Source organism: Manis javanica, chromosome 4, assembly GCF_040802235.1.
Source record: "Manis javanica isolate MJ-LG chromosome 4, MJ_LKY, whole genome shotgun sequence".
Lineage (NCBI taxonomy): Eukaryota > Metazoa > Chordata > Mammalia > Pholidota > Manidae > Manis > Manis javanica.
The window spans coordinates 20,255,488-20,278,305 of NC_133159.1; the positions used below are offsets into that span (position 1 = coordinate 20,255,488).

At 39.6% G+C, this 22,818-nt stretch overlaps 1 protein-coding gene across 4 annotated transcripts in view; it reads left to right on the forward strand.

Moving 5' to 3' along the window:
- WDTC1 (WD and tetratricopeptide repeats 1) overlaps positions 1–22,818 on the forward strand; it is a 116,717-nt gene that overhangs the window by 16,438 nt on the left and 77,461 nt on the right. For 2 of the 4 annotated variants that reach the window (XM_037017820.2, XM_037017823.2), the window contains exons 2-3: positions 8,838–8,985; positions 10,643–10,726. In XM_037017820.2, coding sequence (XP_036873715.1) covers positions 8,938–8,985; positions 10,643–10,726 — 132 coding nt within the window. In that variant the 5' untranslated portion in view covers positions 8,838–8,937. Of the gene's footprint in view, positions 1–1,082; positions 1,288–2,179; positions 2,288–8,837; positions 8,986–10,642; positions 10,727–22,818 lie in introns of all 4 variants that reach the window. The other 2 variants (XM_073233460.1, XM_037017821.2) reach the window with 2 other exon arrangements.

The window sequence follows — 22,818 nt, forward strand, 5'->3', positions numbered from 1 at the left end:
CCAGGCACCCGCTCACTGGTCCTGCTGCCCTGTCTCCCTAGCACCAGGGTCCCTGTCCTTTCAAGGCTTCCAAAAAGCACCCACCCACCGGTCCCGCAGGGAAGGAATGCTCAATATTCTTTGTCCTCAGGCACTGGTCCCACGCACCCGCTCACCAGTCCCGCCGCCCTGCCTCCCTAGCACCGGGGTCCCTGTCCCTTCAAGGCTTCCAAAAAGCACTCCGCAAAAAGAGAGAAAAAAAAGGGGAAAAACGCGCGATTTCTTCCGTCCTCAGGTGCTGGTCTCAGGCACCCACCCACCGGTCCCACAGGGAAAAATGCGGGATATTCTTTGTCCTCAGGTGCCGGTCCCAGGCACCCGCTCACCAGTCCCGCCGCCCTGCCTCCCTAGCATCGGGGTCCCTGTCCCTTTTAGGCTTCCAAAAAGCACTCGCAGAAAAGAGAAAAAAAAAAGGGGAAAAACGCGCAATTTCCTCTGTCCTCAAGTGCCGGTCTCAGGCACCCGCCCACCGGTCCCGCAGGGAAAAACGGGGGATATTCTTTGTCCTCAGGCGCCGGTCCCAGCCACCCGCTCACCAGTCCCGCCACCATGCCTCCCTAGCACTGGGGTCCCCCGTCCCTTCAAGGCTTCCAAAAAGCGCTCGCCAAAAAGAGAAAAAAAAAAAAAAAAAAAAAAAGGGGAAAAACGCGCGACCTCCTCCGTCCTCAGGCACCGGTCTCAGGCACCCTCCCCCAGGTCTCGCAGGGAGAAACGCGGGATATTCTTTGTCCTCTGGCGCCGTTCCCAGGCACCTCCTCACCGGTCCCGCCACCCTGCCTCCCCAGCAACGGGGGCCCGTCCCTCTAAGGCTTCCAAAAAGCGCTCGCCAAAAAAAAAAAAAAAAAAAAAAAAAAAAACCGCTCCGGTTTCTCTCCACCCGCCGGAGCCGGGGGGAGGGGTGCTCGGGTCCCGCCGGGCTGGGGCTTGTATCTTACCCCCTTCACAAGGCGCTGGGTTCTTGCAGGTGTGGATGTGGTCTGGATGTTGTCCTGTGTCCTGTGGTCTCTATTTTAGGAAGATTTTTCTTTGTTATATTTTCATAGCTCTATGTGTTTTTGGGAGGAGATTTCCACTGCTCTACTCACGCCGCCATCTTGGCTCCGCCCCGGCTGGCTATAATTTTAAAAAAAGAAACGCAAGTGTTTGTGAGGATGTGGAAAAATTGGAACCCTTGGGTTCCAATTTCTCACTGCTGGTGAGATTGTAAAGTGGTGCAGCTGCTATGGAAAACAGTTTGGCAATTTCTCAGTAAGTTAAACAGAATTACCATAAGACCTAGCAATTCCACTCCTGGGTATATACCCAAGTGCATTGAAAACAGGTACTCTAACAGATACTTGTACACAAATGTTAATAGCAGTAGTATTCACAGTAGGCAATAAATGAATAAATACAAAATGGCATAGCACTGCAATGGACTAGTACTCAGCCATAAGGTGGAATGAAGTACTGATATCTGCTACAACATAGGTGAACCTCAAAACTTCATGCTCAGTGGAAGAAGCCAGATACAAAAAGCCACATATTGTAGGATTCCATTTATATGAGAAGTTTAGAATAGGTAAATTTATATATAGAGAAAATAAATTGGTGGTTGCCAGGTCCTAGGGGAGGAGTGAATAGGGACCGACTACTTAATGGATATAGGATTTTCTTTGGGGGTGATGGAAATGTTTCGGATCTAGGTACAGGTGGTAGTTGCACAGCATGCTGCCATAAACATTCTTGTACAAATATTTGTATGGAGTTCCTTTGTTTTTAACAAAGTCATAACATTCTGAATATAATAATACCTCTGAACTATGCACTTTAAAATGATTTATGTTATGTGAATTTCATTTCCTTTTTTTTTTTTAAAGGAAATACATCCTTTAGCTATCACTCCTCTATCCCCTAGCCCCTCCATCCTCAAGAAACCACAGATCTTTCTATTTCAATAGATTTTCCTACTCTGGACATTTCACATAAATGAAATTACAGATATCCCCTGCTTACTGAAAGTTCATGCTATGTCACTTCACTTGTGCAAAAGACCTATGTTAGTGCCTGTTTTTGCTAACCAAAAGAAGTTCTAAAAGGCTTTTCACTTTTATGAAAAAAAGGTGAAAAATGAAGGTAGCATTTAGCATTTGTTTTGCAGCGAACCTAGAGGCAGTGAGCACTCAGCAGCAAGAGGGGTCCCACCAACCTCCTGCTCTGGGAACTACACTCAGCATCTCAGCATCAGGCTGCCAGAGCTTTGAACTGGGTGAGCATCAACGCTTTATACTAGTTTATTTTGTGCATCCATTAACAAGATCTGTCCTAAGGTATCAGAAAAAACAAAAAGTGGGTATTTTTGGGGGCTAGGAATGCTAAAAAATCTGCCATATACATTAGTGGAATTGTTTTGCTTTAAGCCATTGTAGCTTACAATAGTTTTCATAGGAACACTCTGCTTTCTAATAGTTGGAGAAACCTGTATGTGGGCTTCTTTTCCTTAGCATAGTATCTTCAAGGTTCATCCATGTTGCAGCATGTATCAGTACTTCATTCCTTTTTATGGCCAAGTAACATTCCATTATATGGACATATCACATTTTGTTTATACATTCATCAGTTGATGAACATTTGGGTTGTTTCTACTTTTTAGCTATTGTGAATAATGTTGCTGTAAACATTCTTATACACATTTTTGTATGGAGTTCATTTTTTAACGAAGTCACCTTTTTCCTCCTGATCTTGCAAATCAAAGCTAGCAAAGATGATAAAGATACCCTACTCTCTGAGCCCCACTATCCTCAATGGAATCCCCAATGTCAGCTTTACCTCTGGTATGGAAGGAAGTAAGGGAGAAATATTGTAACCATGCCACTAGCATAGGTAACAGGAGTTATCAGGCCTTAGTAGAATTCAGATTTGGCCAACATCTGTTGAGCACCTACTACAATCTAGGTACTGTTTTGTACTTTGATAGATTCTTAATCATTTGTTCCTCACAATAACCCATTGAAGTAGGTTGCACCCCCATTTTACAAGTGAGGAAACTGAAACAAAAAGGTTAAGTAACTTGCCCAAGCAGGTACTATCTGGTACAGTGAGATGACTAGAATTCAGGCCGAGGTGCCTAAGTACATATTTTAAATCTGCTGCTCTTTCTGTTACATTAACCAGAGCCCAAACAAGGACTAAGGCACACCTGAAATGGGTAGTTCCTTGTATTTGTTTAGATATTACCATTCAGTCCTTGATGAGTAATCTTTGCCAGGTAAACTTTGTTCCAAGGGTTGTCAACCTCAGGCTATCATATTACTGGTGCCCTTTGTATTATGAAGTAGATTAATTCCTCCAAATTGAGCTATTAATTGAATTTTATTTTCCTATTAGCTTCCTTTATAGTAGCAGAGATATGCCCATGGAAGTTCCCAGTAGCCTTAGTTAAAAGTTTGTGGAAGGGATCGGGTTAAGTGATGAACATGCTACGCATTTTGGAGCTCCAGGAATAGAATACCTTTTGGGAGGTGTAACGTCTGTATAGCAGCTCATATTTTCTTTATAACATTATATGTTTTCCTTTTGTGTGTTAGGTATTTTTACATTTCTCCTAGAAATTGGCTTCCTTTCTCCTTTTCATTATCAACTAGAGCTGGCCTACAATATCCTAAATTACAGTAGATGCCATGTTAAATCTTTAGCTAGAGAAAGTTTTTATTGAGCTTTTACGTTCTGCAAGCAAATTAGCCCTCAATGTTATTAAAGGTTTAAGTGTGAAAATAAGGGTGCATTCAGTTAATTGTGCTATCCTTAGAATGAAGAATGTGTATTAACAGTTGCTTGCAGTCTGTTCAAGTCCTTATTTTGCATTAGTGATTTCCAAGTTGTCTTTCTTGCTCTACTGTCATATGTGTAGATTCCCCTGCTGTCATTTGTGTGCTTTCTTCTAAGATGTATGAATAAATGAGTATGAACAATTTATTCCATGTTGTTCTTCTGAATTTACTGTCCTAGCTAGTCATTTTGGTCATTCAGTTAAATTAGCCCTTTTCAGTCCATCTGTGGAGTTCTACAGTAGCCTTGGTGTCATTGATATTCAACTAATGACAACTATATTGTGTGCTCTTGAAGAGAAGTGTCTGCTTTTGGTTTGTATTTTTCAAAGTCTATTTTGCCATATTTTCAAAGTCTAGCATAGTGCCTGGCACCATAAGCTTTGAAAATTTTATCTTACGGATTCTTGAAGTCACTTATTTCTTTTTGCTTCTCAGCAGAACTGAGCATTGTATAATTTGCATACTGCAGTGGAGATAAAAATCCCCTTGTAGGCTTTTCTAGTGCTTAATCATATATATACATATATAATTTCCTTTTATCAATTCCAAATCTCTCATTCATATTATTCCATATCTATGAGTTCTTTATGCTGTAGAATTAACCATTTCAGAACTCTCCGTAAAATAATGCTTTTAGAATTTGATTATGATTAAATCTCTTTATAGTCAAATAACTATTAATTTATTTTTCTGATTACTTGTATTTGAGAGACTTTGAACTGAATTATGAAAATAGTTATTCTCCTTGTAGATTTGAGAGTATTTCCCTTCTGATGTGAACCTTTAAAAATAACCTCTACTTAAAAGTGTTTACAGTTAAGCCTGCCTGCCTGTAAAAGTTTGTGGAAAGTTACTGAATGAATCCCTGTTTTCTTGAGAGGGGAGAAGGTGGGCTATGCTCCAGAATGAGCTATCAGCCACTGTGCTATCATTTCTTCTCAGGATGAGAACAGAAATGTTCACCAAAGCACTAACTGAGCACAAGTTGTATTAAACTTGACATTATGATTTTTATATCTCTTCCTGCCAGCCTGATAATTGTTTTAAATCCCAGTTTCCATTTTACCATTTATCTGAATTGTCGTGGGGTTTTTTTGCTTCTGATTTCTCTGCTTTTTCCCTCTTATACCTTTTAGTATTTCCAAGCCACAGACCAATCTTAGCTAAAGTCCCTTGACTTTGATTCTGTGCTTTCTAATTACAGATACTATGTCTTTCCTCTCAGTATTTCCCCATGTCTAGCATAGTGCTTGGTACTTGGTGAAAACCCACTTAATGTTTTAAGAAATGAGTAAATTTAGTTGGCCCTTTTGGTGGATTCTCATAATGATGATTATTCTAATAAATTACCATTGTAATTTATCCATACAAACATAGTGGTTAAGAGTATGCATATAGCCCTGGGTTTGTGTCCCTGCTCCAGCTCCAATTTATTAGCTGTGTGACATTTTGAAAATAGTTTCATGTCCATAACCCTATTTCCTCATCTGTAAAATGATGTAAGCTTTTTGAACCAGTTTTCCACTGCAGCCTTACTACTAGTTGCTCTCTTTCCTCAGAATGGTTCTCCTCTAGTTCTTTGCCACTTCTTGTCATTCATGTTCATTTTAAATGTCATCTTCTCAGAGAGCACCTCTGTATCAAACAGGATTTGTAGTTGTAAGTAACAGAAACCAACTCTGGCTGATTTTTGAAAGGATATTAGGGAAACTCATAAAATGTCAGGGAAGGCCACAAAACCAGGCTTGACCAGACTGGAACAAGGGAAACTGGGTAGCAGCCAGGACCCTCAGCCAAAATCATCTGCAGAACTAGTCCCTGAGCTTGTTGCTGCTACATACACAGCTTACACTACTACCACCAGCTGACTGGCCTTAATGGCCACAATAGTTGCACCTTTCTGCCAGCATGGACTCTCTTTGGTCCTCTGATTCTTTGATAAGAGTCCAGTTAAAGTCTGGGGCCAGTTTGGTTGGCATCGTCTGGGCCATATGCACACACTCTAGCTATAAGAGAACCTCAGAAAGAGAATCTTGGTTTCCATCATTCTCACTTTATAGTGGGAGGGCACTCTGCATTCTGTCTCCACAAGACTCATTAGATGGGGAGTTCCCAAAATGTAGGAAGGGGTTCAAATGCTGAGCAGCCAGCAAACTCCACAAAGGTGCAGTACTTCTTTGACCACAAGTCACTCTCATATCAACTTGTTTTATTTTCATCATAGCACTTTTCACTGCTGGATATAGTCTTATATTATTGTTTATTGTCTACCTCCTCTGCCAGAATGTAAGTACCATGAAAGTAAGGAACTTGTTTTCACTTTCAAGTTTTGTTCACTGCTTTATCCCCTGGGCCTGGAATAGTACCTGGCATATCGTAGAAGCTTCTTGTTCTCATTTGTTTGAATGAATAAGTAAATATAAAGTACTTAGCACAATTCCCAGTACATAGTAAGTGCATAATATTTGGCAACTTAGTATTGCTTAGCAGATAAAAATATTTATATTATTTTCACGATAAAATTTAAAAACTTTTTACTTACATTATTTCACTTGACCTTCCCAGGAGTCTTCCAAAGAAAAAGGTGTTCTAGGTAAAGAATGAGGAGCCTTTTTCTGGTGAAGCATACATGGCCTCTTCAGTGTTTGTTCCAATGCTTCCTGTGCCTGTGAGTCACAGGAATGAGGGCCTGCTTAGATTAAAAGACTTGACTGAGGCCACATAACTGGTCTTGCTTAATACCAGAGATACTTACTGACTTTGGTGTTCTTTCCATTATAATAAGCCTTACCCGACGTTCTAGGTGATTATCAGGGAAATTACTATTGTTTTGGCTTTGACCATTATATCACAAACCAGAGCCATCAACATAATTGCATACCAGTGTCTAGTTTATGTCAGTTTGTTCAAATTCACATTTTTAAGAGGCCGCTGGAAAAGCCATTATGAAACTAGTTCTCAGTTGGCATTCCCTGGTTGTTCTTGGTCCTCACAGGTTTTGTGATCCTAAATAGTGCTTCTTGTGATCCTAAATAGTGCCAGTGACTTCCGTATCTCCCTGGTAATGCTCCCTAAGATGCAGTGCTAGATGGCTTCTACACTGTAAGGAAAGGTTCTTGCCCTTTTAAGAGCTAATGATCCCAAAATAGGTCATGTAGGCATATGACCCAAAAACTCCAGCTGAATGGCAGCATCTAATCAGGCAGCAAGATTTTTATTATCCTACTGTGTGCATAGCACTAAAGAAAAGAAAACATTAACATAGTATTTATATAGAGACTTCCATCTGAGAGTTAAGTGCTGGAAGAAAGGAAGGAGTCTCTTCACAGATCAGGTGGAGAAGATATGATTTCAGGTGCGTGTACTAGGAATTTGTAGGAGACCAGCTGATGGAAAGCCATGGCCAGGAGATTCAGAAGTGGCCTCAGGAGGTCCTGCTGGTTTAGAGTTGTCAGGGAAGCTGATGGGCCCTAAGAGCCATCATCACAGCATAAGGAGCCATCATAGGGAAGAAAGACTAGACCTCCTGTTTGGCTCCAGAAGTGGAACCAGGACAAAAAGGTGGACAGAACTTTTTTTTTTTAAGTATAGTTGACATATATTGGTTTCAGGTGTGCAACATAGTGATTTGACATTCATATACATTATGAAATTCTAACCACAATATGTGTAGCTACCATCTGTCACCATATAAAGTTATTACAGTATTATTGACTATATTCCCTATGGTACACTTTTCATCTCCATAAATTATTTAACTTACAGCTGTAAGTTTTTACCTTTTAATCCCCTTCACCTATTTTGCCTCTCCCCCCAACCTCTTCCAACTCTGATGACCAGTGGTTTGTTTCCTGTTGCAATGAATCTGTTTCTGTCTTATTTTGTTGTTCACTTATTTTTTATTCATCAGTAGTCACTTAGGTTGCTTACAAGAGGTAGAACTTTCTTTTAAAACCTAGTGGTTAATTTTTTTTCTAGTGCTTTTTTTTTTGATTGCAAAATTAATGTGCTTTAATAGAAATAATTGAAAGCATCAAAATAGAAGGGAAAAAATCACTCATACTGTTGTCCAGATATGACTATTTTTTGTATCTTTCCTTTTTTAAACATAACTTTGATAATAGTGTTTATTGAAAAAGCATCATTATATAAACATTTGATGTGATGTAAGTTTTTTTCCTTCATAAGTAGCATTTCTAATGCTACTTAATGTCATATGGCTATACATTATTTAGCCATTCCTTAATCATTGGGAACTTGGATGGCTTTAATTCTTTTGCTCTTACAAAATCTGTAATGAATATGCTTGAAATATGAAGTTTTTAAATGTCATATATTTTGTGTTTGAGATTACTCGGTCTTTCTAACCATCTGAGTTGTACAACAATGAAGTAAGTTGTTTCAGGAGGTCATGATGCTAAAAGTCTACTTATCAGGATCTTGAAGAGGGATTTCTTTATCAGATTGGCTCTTGGACATGGTCACCATTACATTTCCTGTCCACTCTTTGATTCTGTGAATCTGTTAGAGGGCTGAGTGTTCTGTCTGTGATTTTGATTTGGTTTGGGGAGAGTCAAGCTGAGGGTCAGGGATTTTAGGCATAATTAAAAATTTTAGATTGGTTGCCACAGATGCAAACTGAGCAAGTGAAACTTGGACCACTTTCTTGCTGTGTGCCTTGTTCTTACTTTCAAGATATGCTTCCATCTTCCTTCATACTCATATCCAAGCCCCCATTTTCTGGTGAAGCATACATAACTCCTTCAGTGTTTGTTCCAATACTTCCTGGGGTTGTGAGTCATTGTCTGCCCCTACCCACTTCACCCTCCGGAGATTCTTCAACACTGTGGAGCAGGGCCAGCTCACCATGTCATAAATCACAGGCAATACTGAGTTCACTGGTGAGCTGGTGGGCTATTCTAGGGGTGGAATCAGGGCTCTAATGCTACCTTATTCCATTTCTCAAAGTTTGATTTTTTTTTCCCCCAGATAATTAAATGTGTGTCTTGTGGACCTGGGCTTGGCTGGAATGCTCAAGGGTCCTGAAGATCCCTCTATAGCTTCCTTCTTTTGAATCCATTAAGAGAAGATGGCAAAAGTCAACATAACTGGAGACCTTATCCGTAGGCAGATCAAGGTAAGCAGCCCAGACCTCTGACCCAGAGCATGAAGTCCTTTCTTCCCCACAGATTCATTTTAGAGCTGAAGAAACTGAAGTCTGGATTCAGTGACTTGCCTAAACTCATGTAGCTAATTGGTGGCAGATCCAGAATCAAGGTCTCTTGATTCCCATATATGTCTTTTACCCAAGAACATGGAATTCATGGAGACTCCTCTGTCCAAGTGCTTGTACCTGGGCTGCTAAGATTAATGGAGAAGGGGGAGGAAGGAACCATCAGAGTGTTGTTGTGCATGTGTGTGCACATCTGTGTGTGTGTAGGCACTTGGTAGGGAGGGAGCAGGAGTACATATAGCTTCTTCATGTTGTACATATAAGTTGTACATAGAACAGAATATCTTAGTACCAGTTCAGCTTAGACTCCTCTTCTGTGAGGGTCTCATATACCAAAGCCTGTACCTGTCCTCTGCAGTTTAACACAGAAGACACCCCAGTGCTGTGAGATGAATTGATGACAGGGCAGTCAAATTCATTTAGTAAGATGTAGCCCAAGCTTTGCAGGGAAACCCTAGGTAAAGGTGAACAGGAGTTTAATGGGACCGATAAATTGACCAAACCATAATGTGTTTCTATAGAAAGAATGCCAAGCTGGGGTCAGGAGCTTAATCTCACCACTGTCCTAATTAGCTACCTATAAGAGTTTAGTCATTTTTACCTCCCTGTGCCTCAGTTTTCTGTTATTAAATGATAATAATGTCTGTGATTAGCACACATAATGTATGGGGTCACACGGAAGGCAGTATAGCACAGAGAAGACAAGTAATGACTCTGTGGCATCTTACTATGCTGATGGACAGTAACTATAATGGGGTGTTGGGGGGGACTTGATAATATGGGTGGATGTTGTAACTCCAGTGTTGCTCATGTGACACCTTCATGAGATTCTATATCAATGATACCTTAATAAAAAAAAAAGAAAAAAATGATGATAATATCTGTCTGCCTTCATTCAGGCTGATCTTGAGAATGAAATCAAAGAACTTGAGAAAGTTCTTTGAAAGGTTAAATGTTAAAAAATTTTTAATTAAACATCTTTGTAAAATTAAATGGCACGCAGTGTGAGCTGTAGTCATCCACAAGGATTGAGTGTATGTCTCTATATGAACCATATACTTGGTGCACATTAGTCTGTGTTCATGTATTTTTCTATGTATCTCTGAATCTTCTTGGAGCTTTGTCCATTTGTGGGTTTTTTTTGTGGTTTCATTAGACAGGGTGGCACTCAAGGGCAAGGATCATTTCCTAGAGGCACAAAATCATGGAGTTGGAGGGACCATGCAAATTATTATTTTCCTTTGTTAGTCTCCCACATTATGAATCCTCAAGATAACCTACCCTCTCTGGCCTAAATATGGAAACATATTCCTTACTTGTTATTTCCAATTATTTTCTTTCCTTTTTTTATTTTTTGTAAACACCCAGCAAGCACAGCTTAGTGCTTAATTATATATTCTTCTGTTACTCACTAATACCTGTCCAAGTATAGTACAGGCTCCAGCAGGCCAATTTCTTGTTATCTTTGCTAGCCCCTTTGGTGTCCAGCATAGTGCTGGATATATAATGGCACACAGTCATGTTGAATCAATGAAACTATGAGTTTGTTTCTGTCCCCCAGGAGCGGGGTGCTCTGAGCTTTGAGCGGCGTTACCATGTCACTGACCCCTTTATCAGACGGCTGGGCCTGGAAGCAGAGCTGCAGGTAAGAGCTCCAGTTTGTATCATAGATGCACATGGCTGTTTCTCCATTCTCTGCCTGCATAGAACTTTCTTGGTATTATTCAAGACATAAACAATTTTTCCCTGGAGGTTACATCTCCTTTCCAGGCTGATCTTGAGAATGAAATCAAAGAACTTGAGAAAGTTCTTTGAAAGGTTAAATGTTAAAAAATTTTTAATTAAACATCTTTGTAAAATTAAATGGCACGCAGTGTGAGCTGTAGTCAGCGTATGCAGTTTTATTAAGCAGGTAAATCTGAATCAAGATTAGTGATTGATATGGTCACACAGAAATTAGTTTTAGGTCATATTATTTACTTTGTGCTTGGAAAAAGATTGTTGAATTGTGTATTGCTGTTTTATTGTTGGCCTACAGAGTAATGATTCTTACCTTTGTACAGGAATTGGAGTTTACAGAGTATTTTTCATAGAGACACAAAAAGGTTTAGAAATGACAATCACCTTGTTCAGTGTTGTCCCATCCGGTCAATGGGAGCCAGGCCTTCATTCCAGAAGTTCAGTTTTTTCATTGTGTCTGACACAGAGACACTCCAAAATATTAGTTCCATTCCATTCCCTTTCTGTCCACAAGATCATGTTTTGGATCCAACTCTTAGCTGTGCTTTCCAACTTAGTGTTATCTATAGGTTGAGTAAGAATTCTTTGTTTCCTTCAGATTAGTGTTTCTAAGTAACCATGTTGATCTTAGAAAAAGGCTAGAAAGAAATTTGCTGAATGGTAATAATGTTATCTCAAGGTAGTAGTATTATAGACTGTTGTTATTACTTTCTATAAATTATAAGCTTTTACCCATTATAAAATAGAACTACATTAATAGTAACATGGAAAAAGATAAGAAAAGATTACTTCTTAGCAGAGAAGACAAGTAGTGATTCTATAGCATCTTACTACGCTGATGGACAGTGACTAATGCGGATTGTAGGGGGGACTTGGTGAAGGGGGGAGCCTAGTAAACATGATGTTCTGCATGTAATTGTAGATTAATGATAACAAAACAAAACAAAAAAATTACTTCTTAGTCCTACCTCCCTAATACAATTACTATTAGATTTCATATACTTCCTTTTATTTCCTGCATATTTTTACTTAATTTTAATCATACTTTATATGGAATTTTGTGTTTTTTTTGTTTTTTTTTTAATAAAATGCTAGAGTGGTAGGTAGATGCAAAATAAAGGTAGAAAACATAGTTTAGTGTTGTAAGAGAGCAATTGTAGAAGATCAGGTGTGTGCCTGTAGACTATGTGTTAATCCAAGCTAGACAAGGGCATTAAAACATCCACGGATGCAGAAGATTTCTCTCAAAATGGGGGGGGGTGAGGTTCTGAGCCTCACCTCTGTTGATCCCCAATTTCTCACCTGATGGCCCCCCTGCAATTGTGCCTGTCTTAGGTTGTTCCTCCCTTGAGGAATCTTACCCATCTCTGGCTAAACAGTCATCTTCCGGGGCCATACAGGGAGATGTAAAGATGGTAAGTGAGAGAGAAGCCATGTTGTTTGAAAAGGTTAGCTTTTTTACTTTGCAGATTTATGCCCTGTGGCTTCTGTGCCCAGCATTTGTCTTGAGGTATCTTTACCACTTGGAGGAATTATGATACTCGGTAAATTCGATATGAGGCACGAATTCTATTTAAGGGTTGTAATTAGGAAGGAAGAAGAAATGCTATAGAGGTAGCAGATGGAAGAAAACATGGGAGGATTGATTATTTCTTTGACATATCTTCTTGTAGAGTAACTTAAGCATGTGTAGGTTTTAAACTACTAACTAAATTGCGCACACATATTAACATAGTAGGAATACAGTTACATAAACAGAGCAGATCTATAATGACCAGCCATCTCCAGTGAAGCCAAGAAAACCAGTTAGGCACCCTAGGCATTTGTGAAAATTTGTCTATGATATGATGGATATTGTCCAACTGTAGTTGAACACTCTGAGAGAAATCAGACAAATTAAAGCAACCAATTTCTGGGAACTGTTCACATCCCATATGTTCTTTTAACCATAGATAGTCTGTAGTTGTAAGATTTTGGAGCACTACAACTTGCACTTCTCCTAATTCTTGGTTGAGTTCCAACAGTATAGATCAGTCAAATTTGTTGTTTTACTGTATGCACAGGCCAGCTTAGATATCTCCTTCTTCATTCCAATGACAAGTCCAGGAACCGGTGGGATGAATGCAGCTAAAACTGCAGCATCACCTGGATCTTTGTTGAGGTTTTTTGATGATCATCTTCTGGTATGAGTCTTCCAGAGAGTGCTGATGTTGGAAGTTCTTCTTCATATCGTATCTTAGTTCATTTTCTGGGTAGCCAAATTAGGCTTTGATCTTCTGTATAAAAACAAACAGACCCTTTGCCTACACTTTGATATGCCCTTTATACCATTGTGTAGAACTCATTGGAGGTCACCACACAGGAACTGCTTTTTTTTTTTTTTTTCTTGGGTCCACTGCTACGTAGATGGGTAAACTTAGAAGGTTTTTTTTTTTTTTTTGAGAGGGCATCTCTCATATTTATTGATCAAATGGTTGTTAACAACAATAAAATTCACTATAGGGGGGTCAATGCTCAATGTACAATCATTAATCCATCTCAAGTCTAATTCTCATCAGTCTCAAATCTTCTGAAGCATAACGAGCAAGTTCTTACATGGTGAACGAATTCTTACATAGTGAATAAATTCTTTCATGGTGAACAGTACAAGGGCATTCATCACAGAAACTTTCGGTTTTGATCACGCATTATGACCTATTAACAATCAGGTCAAATATGAATATTCATTTGATTTTTGTACTTGATTTATATGTTGATCCCACATTTCTCCCTTTATTATTATTATTATTTTTATTTTTAATAAAATGCTGAAGTGGTAGGTAGATGCAAGATAAAGGTAGAAAACATAGTTTAGTGCTGTAAGAGGGCAAATGTAGATGATCAGATGATCAGGTGTGTGCCTATGGACTAAGTATTAATTCAGGCTAGACAAGGGCAGCAAAACATCCACGGATGCAGAAGATTTCTCTCAAAGCAGGGGGTTGAGGTTCTGAGCCTCACCTCTGTTGATCCCCAAATTCTCACCTGATGGCCCCCCTGCGACTGTGCCTATCTTAGGTTGTTCCTCCCTTGAGGAATCTTACCCGTCTCTGGCTAACCAGTCATCTTCCGGGGCCATACAGGGAAATGTAAAGTTGGTAAGTGAGAGAGAAGCCATATTGTTTGCAAAGGTTAGCTTTTTACTTCTTTGCAGATTTATGCCCTGTGGCTTCTATGCCCAGCACTTCTCTCGAGGTATCTTTACCACCTGGAGGAATTATGATACTTGGTAAATTCGATATGAGGCACGAATTCTATTTAAGGGTTGTAATTAGGAAGGAAGAAGAAAAGCTACAGATGTAGCATATGGAAGGAAACATGGGAGGATTGATTATTTCTTTGACATATCTTCTTGTAGAGTACCTTAAGTATGTATAGGTTTTAAACTACTAACTAATTTCACACACATATTAACATAATAGGAATATGGTGACATAAACAAAGCAAATCTATAATTACCATCCATCTCCAGTGAAGCCAAGGAAACCATTTAGGCACCCTAGGCATTTGTGAAAATTTGTCTATGCTTTGATGAATATTGTCCAACTGTACTTGAACAGTCTGAGAGAAATCAGACAAATTAAAGCAGCCCATTTCTGGGATCTGTTCATATCCCATATGTTCTTTTAACTGTAGATAGTCTATAGTCATAAGATTTTGGAGTGCTACACCTTGCACCCCTCCCAACTCCTGGTTGAGTTCCAACAGTACAGATCCGGTCAAATTCGTTGTCTCACTGTATGCACATGCCAACCTAGACATCTCCCTCCTCATTCCTATGGCAAGTCCAGGAGACGGTGGGCTGGATGCAGCCCCAACCGCAGCATCGTCCGGATCCCTGTGGAGGCTTTTTGATGATCATCCCCCGGCACAAGTCCTCCAGAGAGTGCTGATGCCGGAAGCTCCTCCTCATATTGTATCTTAGTTCATTTTCTGGGTATCCAAGCTAGGCCTTGATCTTCTGCATAGAAACAAACAGACCCTTTGCCCACACTTTGACATGCCCTCTATACCACTGTGCAGAACTCATTGGAGGTCAGCACACAGTAACTGCTTTTTTTTTTTTTTTTTAAGAGAAAGGAATATTATCAGAAAAGAGTACCTCCATAGCTGATTATCTGACACCCTTTAAGTGATCAACATTAAGGATATTTAAAGCATGCGTTGATCTTTGATTTACCAATAGTTTTATCCTATCAAGGAGTAATCCCCCTTTTCTTTCTTTCTTTCTTTCTTTTTTTTTTTTTTAATTTTTAATCTATACTTACATGAAGAATACTATGTTTACTATGCTCTCCCCTATATCAGGTCCCCCCTAACAACCACATTACGGTTACTGTCCATCAGCTTAGCAAAATGTTGTAGAGTCACTACTTGTCCTCTCTGTGTTGTGCAGCCCACCCTCCCCTTTCTCCCTCCCCCGCATGCATGCTAATCTTAATACCCCCCTTCTTCTTCCCCCCACCTTATCCCTCCCTGCCCACCCATCCTCCCCAGTTCCTTTCCCTTTGGTACCTGTTAGTCCATTTTTGCGTTCTGTAATTCCGCTGCTGTTTTGCTCCTTCAGTTTTTCCTTTGTTCCTATACTCCTCAGATGAGTGAAATCATTTGGTATTTCTCTTTCTCCACTTGGCTTATTTCACTGAGCATAATACTCTCCAGCTCCATCCATGTTGCTGCAAATGGTTGGATTTTTCCACTTCTTATGGCTGAGTAGTATTCCATTGTGTATATGTACCACATTTTCTTTATCCATTCATCTACCGATGGACATTTAGGTTGCTTCCAATTCTTGGCTATTGTAAATAGTGCTGCGATAAACATAGGGGTGCATCTGTCTTTCTCAAACTTGATTGCTGTGTTCTTAGGGTAAATTCCGAGGAGTGGAATTCCTGGGTCAAATGGTAGGTCTATTTTGAGCATTTTGATGAACCTCCATACAGCTTTCCACAATGATTGAACTAATTTACATTCCCACCAGCAGTGTAAGAGGGTTCCCCTTTCTCCACAGCCTCGCCAACATTTGTTGTTGTTTGTCTTTTGGATGGCAGCTATCCTTACTGGTGTGAGGTGATACCTCATTGTAGTTTTAATTTGCATTTCTCTGATAATGAGCGATGTGGAGCATCTTTTCATGTGTCTCTTGGCCATCTGTATTTCTTTTTTGGAGAACTGTCTGTTCAGTTCCTCTGCCCATTTTTTAATTGGGTTATTTGTTTTTTGTTTGTTGAGGCGTGTGAGCTCTTTATATATTCTGGACGTCAAGCCTTTATCGGATCTGTCATTTTCAAATATATTCTCCCATACTGTAGGGTTCCTTTTTGTTCTATTGATGGTTTCTTTCGCTGTACAGAAGCTTTTCAGCTTAATGTAGTCCCACTTGCTCATTTTTGCTGTTGTTTTCCTTGCCCGGGGAGATATGTTCAAGAAGAGGTCACTCATGTTTATGTCTAAGAGGTTTTTGCCTATGTTTTTTTCCAAGAGTTTAATGGTTTCATGACTTACATTTAGGTCTTTGATCCATTTTGAGTTTACCTTTGTATATGGGGTTAGACAATGGTCCAGTTTCATTCTCCTACATGTAGCTGTCCTGTTTTGCCAGCACCATCTGTTGAAGAGACTGTCATTTTGCCATTGTATGTCCATGGCTCCTTTATCAAATATTAATTGACCATATATGTTTGGGTTAATTTCTGGGGTCTCTAATCTGTTCCACTGGTCTGTGGCTCTGTTCTTGTGCCAGTACCAAATTGTCTTGATTACTATGGCTTTGTAGTAGAGCTTGAAGTTGGGGAGTGAGATCCCCCCTACTTTATTCTTCTTTTTCAGGATTGCTTTGGCTATTCGGGGTCTTTGGTGTTTCCATATGAATTTTTGAGTTATTTGTTCCAGTTCATTGAAGAATGTTGCTGATAATTTGAGAGGGATTGCATCAAATCTGTATATTGCTTAGGGCAGGATGGCCTATTTGACGATATTAATTCTTCCTAGCCATGAGCATCGGATGAGTTTCCATTTATTAGTGTCCCCTTTAATTTCTCTTAAGAGTGACTTGTAGTTTTCAGAGTATAAGTCTTTCACTTCTTTGGTTAGGGTTATTCCTAGGTATTTTATTCTTTTTGATGCAATGGTGAATGGAATTGTTTTCCTGATTTCTCTTTCTATTGATTCATTGTTAGTGTATAGGAAAGTTACAGATTTCTGTGTGTTAATTTTGTATTCTGCAACTTTGCTGTATTCCGATATCAGTTCTAGTAGTTTTGGAGTGGAGTCTTTAGGGTTTTTTATGCACAGTATCATATCATCTGCAAATAGTGACAGTTTAACTTCTTCTTTACCAATCTGGATTCCTTGTATTTCTTTGTTTTGTCTGATTGCTGTGGCTAGGACCTCCAGTACTATGTTAAATAACAGTGGGGAGAGTGGGCATCCCTGTCTTGTTCCCGATCTCAGAGGAAATGCTTTCAGCTTCTCGCTGTTCAGTATAATGCTGGCTGTGGGTTTATCATATATGGCCTTTATTATGTTGAGGTACTTGCCCTCTATTCCCATTTTGCTGAGAGTTTTTATCATGAATGGATGTTGAATTTTGTCAAATGCTTTTTCAGCATCTATGGAGATGATCATGTGGTTTTTGTCTTTCTTTTTGTTGATGTGGTGGATGATGTTGATGGATTTTCGAATGTTGTACCATCCTTGCATCCCTGGGATGAATCCCACTTGGTCATGGTGTATGATCCTTTTGATATACTGTTGAATTATGTTTGTTAATATTTGATTGAGTATTTTTGCATCTACATTCATCAGGGATATTGGTCTGTAATTTTCTTTTTTGGTGGGGTCTTTGCCTGTTTTTGGTATTAGGGTGATGTTGGCTTCATAGAATGAGTTTGAGAGTATTCCCTCCTATTCTATTTTTTGGAACACTTTAAGGAGAATGGGTATTATGTCTTCTCTGTGTGTCTGATAAAATTTCGAGGTAAATCCGTCCAGCCCCGGGGTTTTGTTCTTGGGTAGTTTTTTGATTACCATTTCAATTTCTTTGCTCGTAATTGGTTTGTTTAACTTTTGTGTTTCTTCCTTGGTCAGTCTTGGGAGGTTGTATTTTTCTAGGAAGTTGTCCATTTCTTCTAGGTTTTCCAGCTTGTTGGCATATAGGTTTTCATAGTAGTCTTTAATAATTCTTTGTATTTCTGTGGAGTCTGTCGTGATTTTTCCATTCTCATTTCTGATTATGTTGATTTGTGTTGACTCTCTTTTTCTCTTAATAAGTTGGGCTAGAGGCTTATCTATTTTGTTTATTTTCTCAAAGAACCAGCTCTTGGTTTCGTTGATTTTTGCTATTGTTTTATTCTTCTCAATTTTGTTTATTTCTTCTCTGATCTTTATTATGTCCCTCCTTCTGCTGACTTTAGGCCTCATTTGTTCTTCTTTTTCCAGTTTCGATAATTGTGATGTTAGACTATTCATTTGGGATTGTTCTTCCTTCTTCAAGTGTGCCTGGATTGCTATATACTTTCCTCTTAAGACTGCTTTCGCTGCATCCCACAGAAGTTGGGGCTTTGTGTTGTTGTTGTCATTTCTTTCTATATATTCCTTGATCTCTATTTTGATTTGTTCATTGATCCATTGATTATTTAGTAGCATGTTGTTAAGCCTCCATGTGTTTGTGAGCCTTTTTGTTTTCTTTGTAGAATTTATTTCTACTTTTATACCTTTGTGGTCTGAAAAATTGGTTGGTAGAATTTCAATATTTTGGAGTTTACTGAGGCTCTTTTTGTGAGCTAGTATGTGGTCTATTCTGGAGAATGTTCCATGTGCACTTGAGAAGAATGTATATCCTGTTGCTTTTGGATGTAAAGTTCTATAGATGTCTATTAGGTCCATCTGTTCTAGGGTGTTGTTCAGTGCCTCTGTGTCCTTACTTATTTTCTGCCTGGTGGATCTATCCTTTGGGGTGAGTGGTGTGTTGAAGTCTCCTAAAATGAATGCATTGCAGTCTATTTCCCTGTTTAGTTCTGTTAGTATTTGCTTCACATATGCTGGTGCTCCTGTATTGGGTGCAAATATATTTAGAATGGTTATATCCTCTTGTTGGACTGAGCCCTTTATCATTATGTAGTGTCCTTCTTTATCTCTTGTTACTTTCTTTGTTTTGAAGTCTATTTTGTCTGATACTAGTACTGCAACCCCTGCTTTCTTCTCACTGTTGTTTGCCTGAAATATGTTTTTTCATCCCTTGACTTTAGTCTGTGTATGTCTTTGGGTTTGAGGTGAGTTTCTTGTAAGCAGCATATAGATGGGTCTTGCTTTTTTATCCATTCTATTACTCTGTGTCTTTTGATTGGTGCATTAAGTCCATTTACATTTAGGGTGACTATTGAGAGATATGTACTTATTGCCATTGCAGGCTTTAGATTCGTGGTTACCAAAGTTTCAAGGTTATCTTCTTTAGTATCTTACTGCCTAACTTAGCTCCCTTATTGAGCTGTTATATACACTGTCTGGAGATTCTTTTCTTCTCTCCCTTCTTATTCCTCCTCCTCCATTCTTCATATGTTGGGTGTTTTGTTCTGTGCTCTTTTTAGGAGTGCTCCCATCTAGAGCAGTCCCTGTAAGATGCCCTGTAGAGGTGGTTTGTGGGAAGCAAATTCCCTCAGCTTTTGCTTGTCTGGGAATTGTTTAATCCCGCCATCATATTTAAATGATAGTCGTGCTGGATACAGTATCCTTGGTTCAAGTCCCTTCTGTTTCATTGCATTAAATATATCATGCCATTCTCTTCTGGCCTGTATGGTTTCTGTCGAGAAGTCTGATGTTAGCCTGATGGGTTTTCCTTTATAGGTGACCTTTTTCTCTCTAGCTGCCTTTAAAACTCTTTCCTTGTCCTTGATCCTTGCCATTTTAATTATTATGTGTCTTGGTGTTGTTCTCCTTGGATCCTTTCTGTTGGGGGTTCTGTGTATTTCCGTGGTCTGTTCAATTATTTCCTCCCCCCAGTTTGGGGAAGTTTTCAGCAATTATTTCTTCAAAGAGACTTTCTATCCCTTTTCCTCTCTCTTCTTCTTCTGGTACCCCTATAATGTGGATATTATTCCTTTTGGATTGGTCACATAGTTCTCTTAGTATTGTTTCATTCCTGGAGATCCTTTTATGTCTCTCTATGTCAGCTTCTATACGTTCCTGTTCTCTGGTTTCTATTCCTTCAATAGCCTCTTGCATCTTATCCATTCTTATAAATCCTTCCAGGGTTTGTTTCACTTCTGTCATCTCCTTCCTGACATCTGTAATCTCCCTCCGGACTTCAGCCCATTGCTCTTGCATTTTTCTCTGCATCTCATCCCATTGCTCTGCATCTCCGTCAGCATGTTCATGATTTTTATTTTGAATTCTTTTTCAGGAAGACTGGTTAGGTCTGTCTCCTTCTCAGTTGTTGTCTCTGTGATCTTTGTTTGCCTGTAGTTTTGCCTTTTCATTGTGATAGAGATAGTTTGCAGAGCTGGTAGAAGTGACAGCTGGAAGAGCTTTCCTTCTTGTTGGTTTGTTGCCTTCCTCTCCTGGGAGAATAGCGACCTCTAGTGGCTTGTGCTTGTCAGCTGTGCGCAGACAGGGCTTCTGCTTCCTGCCCGGTTGCTGTGGAGTTTATCTCCGCTGCTGCGGTGGGCGTGGCCTGGCTGGGGCTGCTCCTCCAAAGTGGTGGAGCCCCGTTGGAGGGGGAGAGGCCGGGAGAGTATTTATCTCCGTAAGGTGCCTGTGTGCTCCCTGCTGCCCGGGGGGTTAGAGTGCCCAGCGATTCCCCAGATTCCCTGCCTCTGGGCTAAGTGTCCTGTCCTGCCCCTTTAAGACTTCCAAAAAGCACTCTCCAAACGAAAACAACAACAGCAACAACAAAAGAAAAAATGAAATAAAAAGGAAAAACATGTGATTTTCTTTGTCCTCAGGTGCCGGTCTCAGGCACCCATTCACTGGTCTTGCTGCCCTGTTTCCCTAGTACTGGGGTCCCTGTCCCTTTAAGGCTTCCAAAAAGCACTCACCAAAAAAATAAATAAATAAATATAAATAAATAAATAAATAAATAAATAAATAAATAAATAAATAAATAATTTTTTTAAAAAAGGATGCCTGATTTTCTTTGTCCTCAGGCATCGGTCTCAGGCACCCGCTCACCAGTCCTGCTGCCCTGTTTCCCTAGTATCCAGCACCCCATGCATGCACGGTGTCTGCGCTCTGGTCCGGATGGCTGAGGCTGGGTGTTCAGCAGTCCCGGGCTCCCTCCTGCTCCCTGCTGACTCCTCTCCTCCCACTAGGGGCTGGGGGGAGGGGTGCTCAGGTCCCGCCGGGCCGGGGCTTGTATCTTACCCCTTTTGCAAGGTGCTGAGTTCTCGTAGGTGTGGATGTGGTCTGGATGTTGTCCTGTGTCCTCTGGTCTCTATTTTAGGAAGAGTTGTCTTTTTTATATTTTCATAGATAAATGTGATTTTGGGAGGAGCTTTCTGCTGCTCTCTTCATGCCACCATCTTGGCTGTGCCCTCGAATTTTGTATTTTTTTTAAAGTTAACATATAGCAATCCTTTTCCCCATGTTACCAAGTAGTCTTCACAACTTTAAAAATTTCTTTCTGATTATAGAAATAATATATATCACGGTAGAAAATTTGTAGAAAGTATGGTAGAAAATGCCATAGACAGAAAAATATAAAGAAGAAACAAAACCACTTTTAATTTTACCATCTAGAGATAAACACTGTTAATGTTTGGTATACTACCTTTGGCATATTATGAAGCAGAAAAGTAATTCAGAGATAGGCATTAGAACTAAATAAATTTAGCTTCAATATATATCTTCTCCACAGCTATATAGTCTTGTGCAAAGTGATCCTAGTTTCCTGATCTGTAAAATAGAGCAATAACTGAGAATTGCTTTGATAATTAAATGTTAAGATTTGTGTGAAGCACTAATACAGTGCCTGGATCATAGTAAACTAGTTAAATAAATAACAGTTATGACTCTTAAGTCTTCCAGTTTTTTTCCATACTTATGTAAATTTTTTCTTACAAAATAGGGCTCATACCATTTACACAGTTTGGAAAACCCTTTTATATACACTTTTATATAATGATTATTTTCCCATGTCTCTAAAAATTCTTTTAAAACATAATTTTTAATAAATAATAGCCTTTACTCTATTTTTTTAGTTTCTCTCCATATTTCCTTCGGAACTTAACTCAAAGTACATCTTTCTAGTGCAGCTTGTGGTGGGTTGTGGAAGAGTTTACCTCCAAGGGGACATTTGGCAACATCCAGAAAAAAATTTGGTTTCAAAACCAGAAGGATGCTGCTGACACGTAATCGATGGAGGCCAGGGATGCTGCTGAGCATCCTGCAGTGCACAGTGTAATGAGAGATGTTCAACAGAGGTTATGCAGCCCCAAATGCCCACAATGTCAAGGTCAAGAAACCCTTCTCTACTGCGTACTGAGTAGACAGTGACCACTGGCTGGCTGGCTGGGCTTCTCCTTGTAGCTGTGCCTCCACACAACCCACATTTGTCTCACCATCTCTTCCCAGTTTGATAATTTTGTCCAGAATAGACTTGGAAACGTCTATGAACACAAAATGGGATCCCATCTACTGTTTCCCAAGGTTTGGAATTCAAATACAAAACTATGTTAAGGGGAACTGTTTCAACCTGCTCTTGCCTAAAGGCCACCTTGCCCAGGACCTATGTAGCAGTGCATTGTATGAAGGAATGCACATAGGCTTAAATGTTTAAGAAAAAAAAAGCAAACCTAGTTTAAATCCCAGCTTTGCCACTTGGGAGACTTAAAAAAGTAAGAGCAGATGGAAAAAAGAATACTGGGAGAAAAATAGGTTTTGGGGAAAATTGGGGATTGGGCATGTTAAGGTTGGATCTGGAAAGCTAGAGAGCTTTGTAGAGATGTTGGGTAGGCAGTTGGC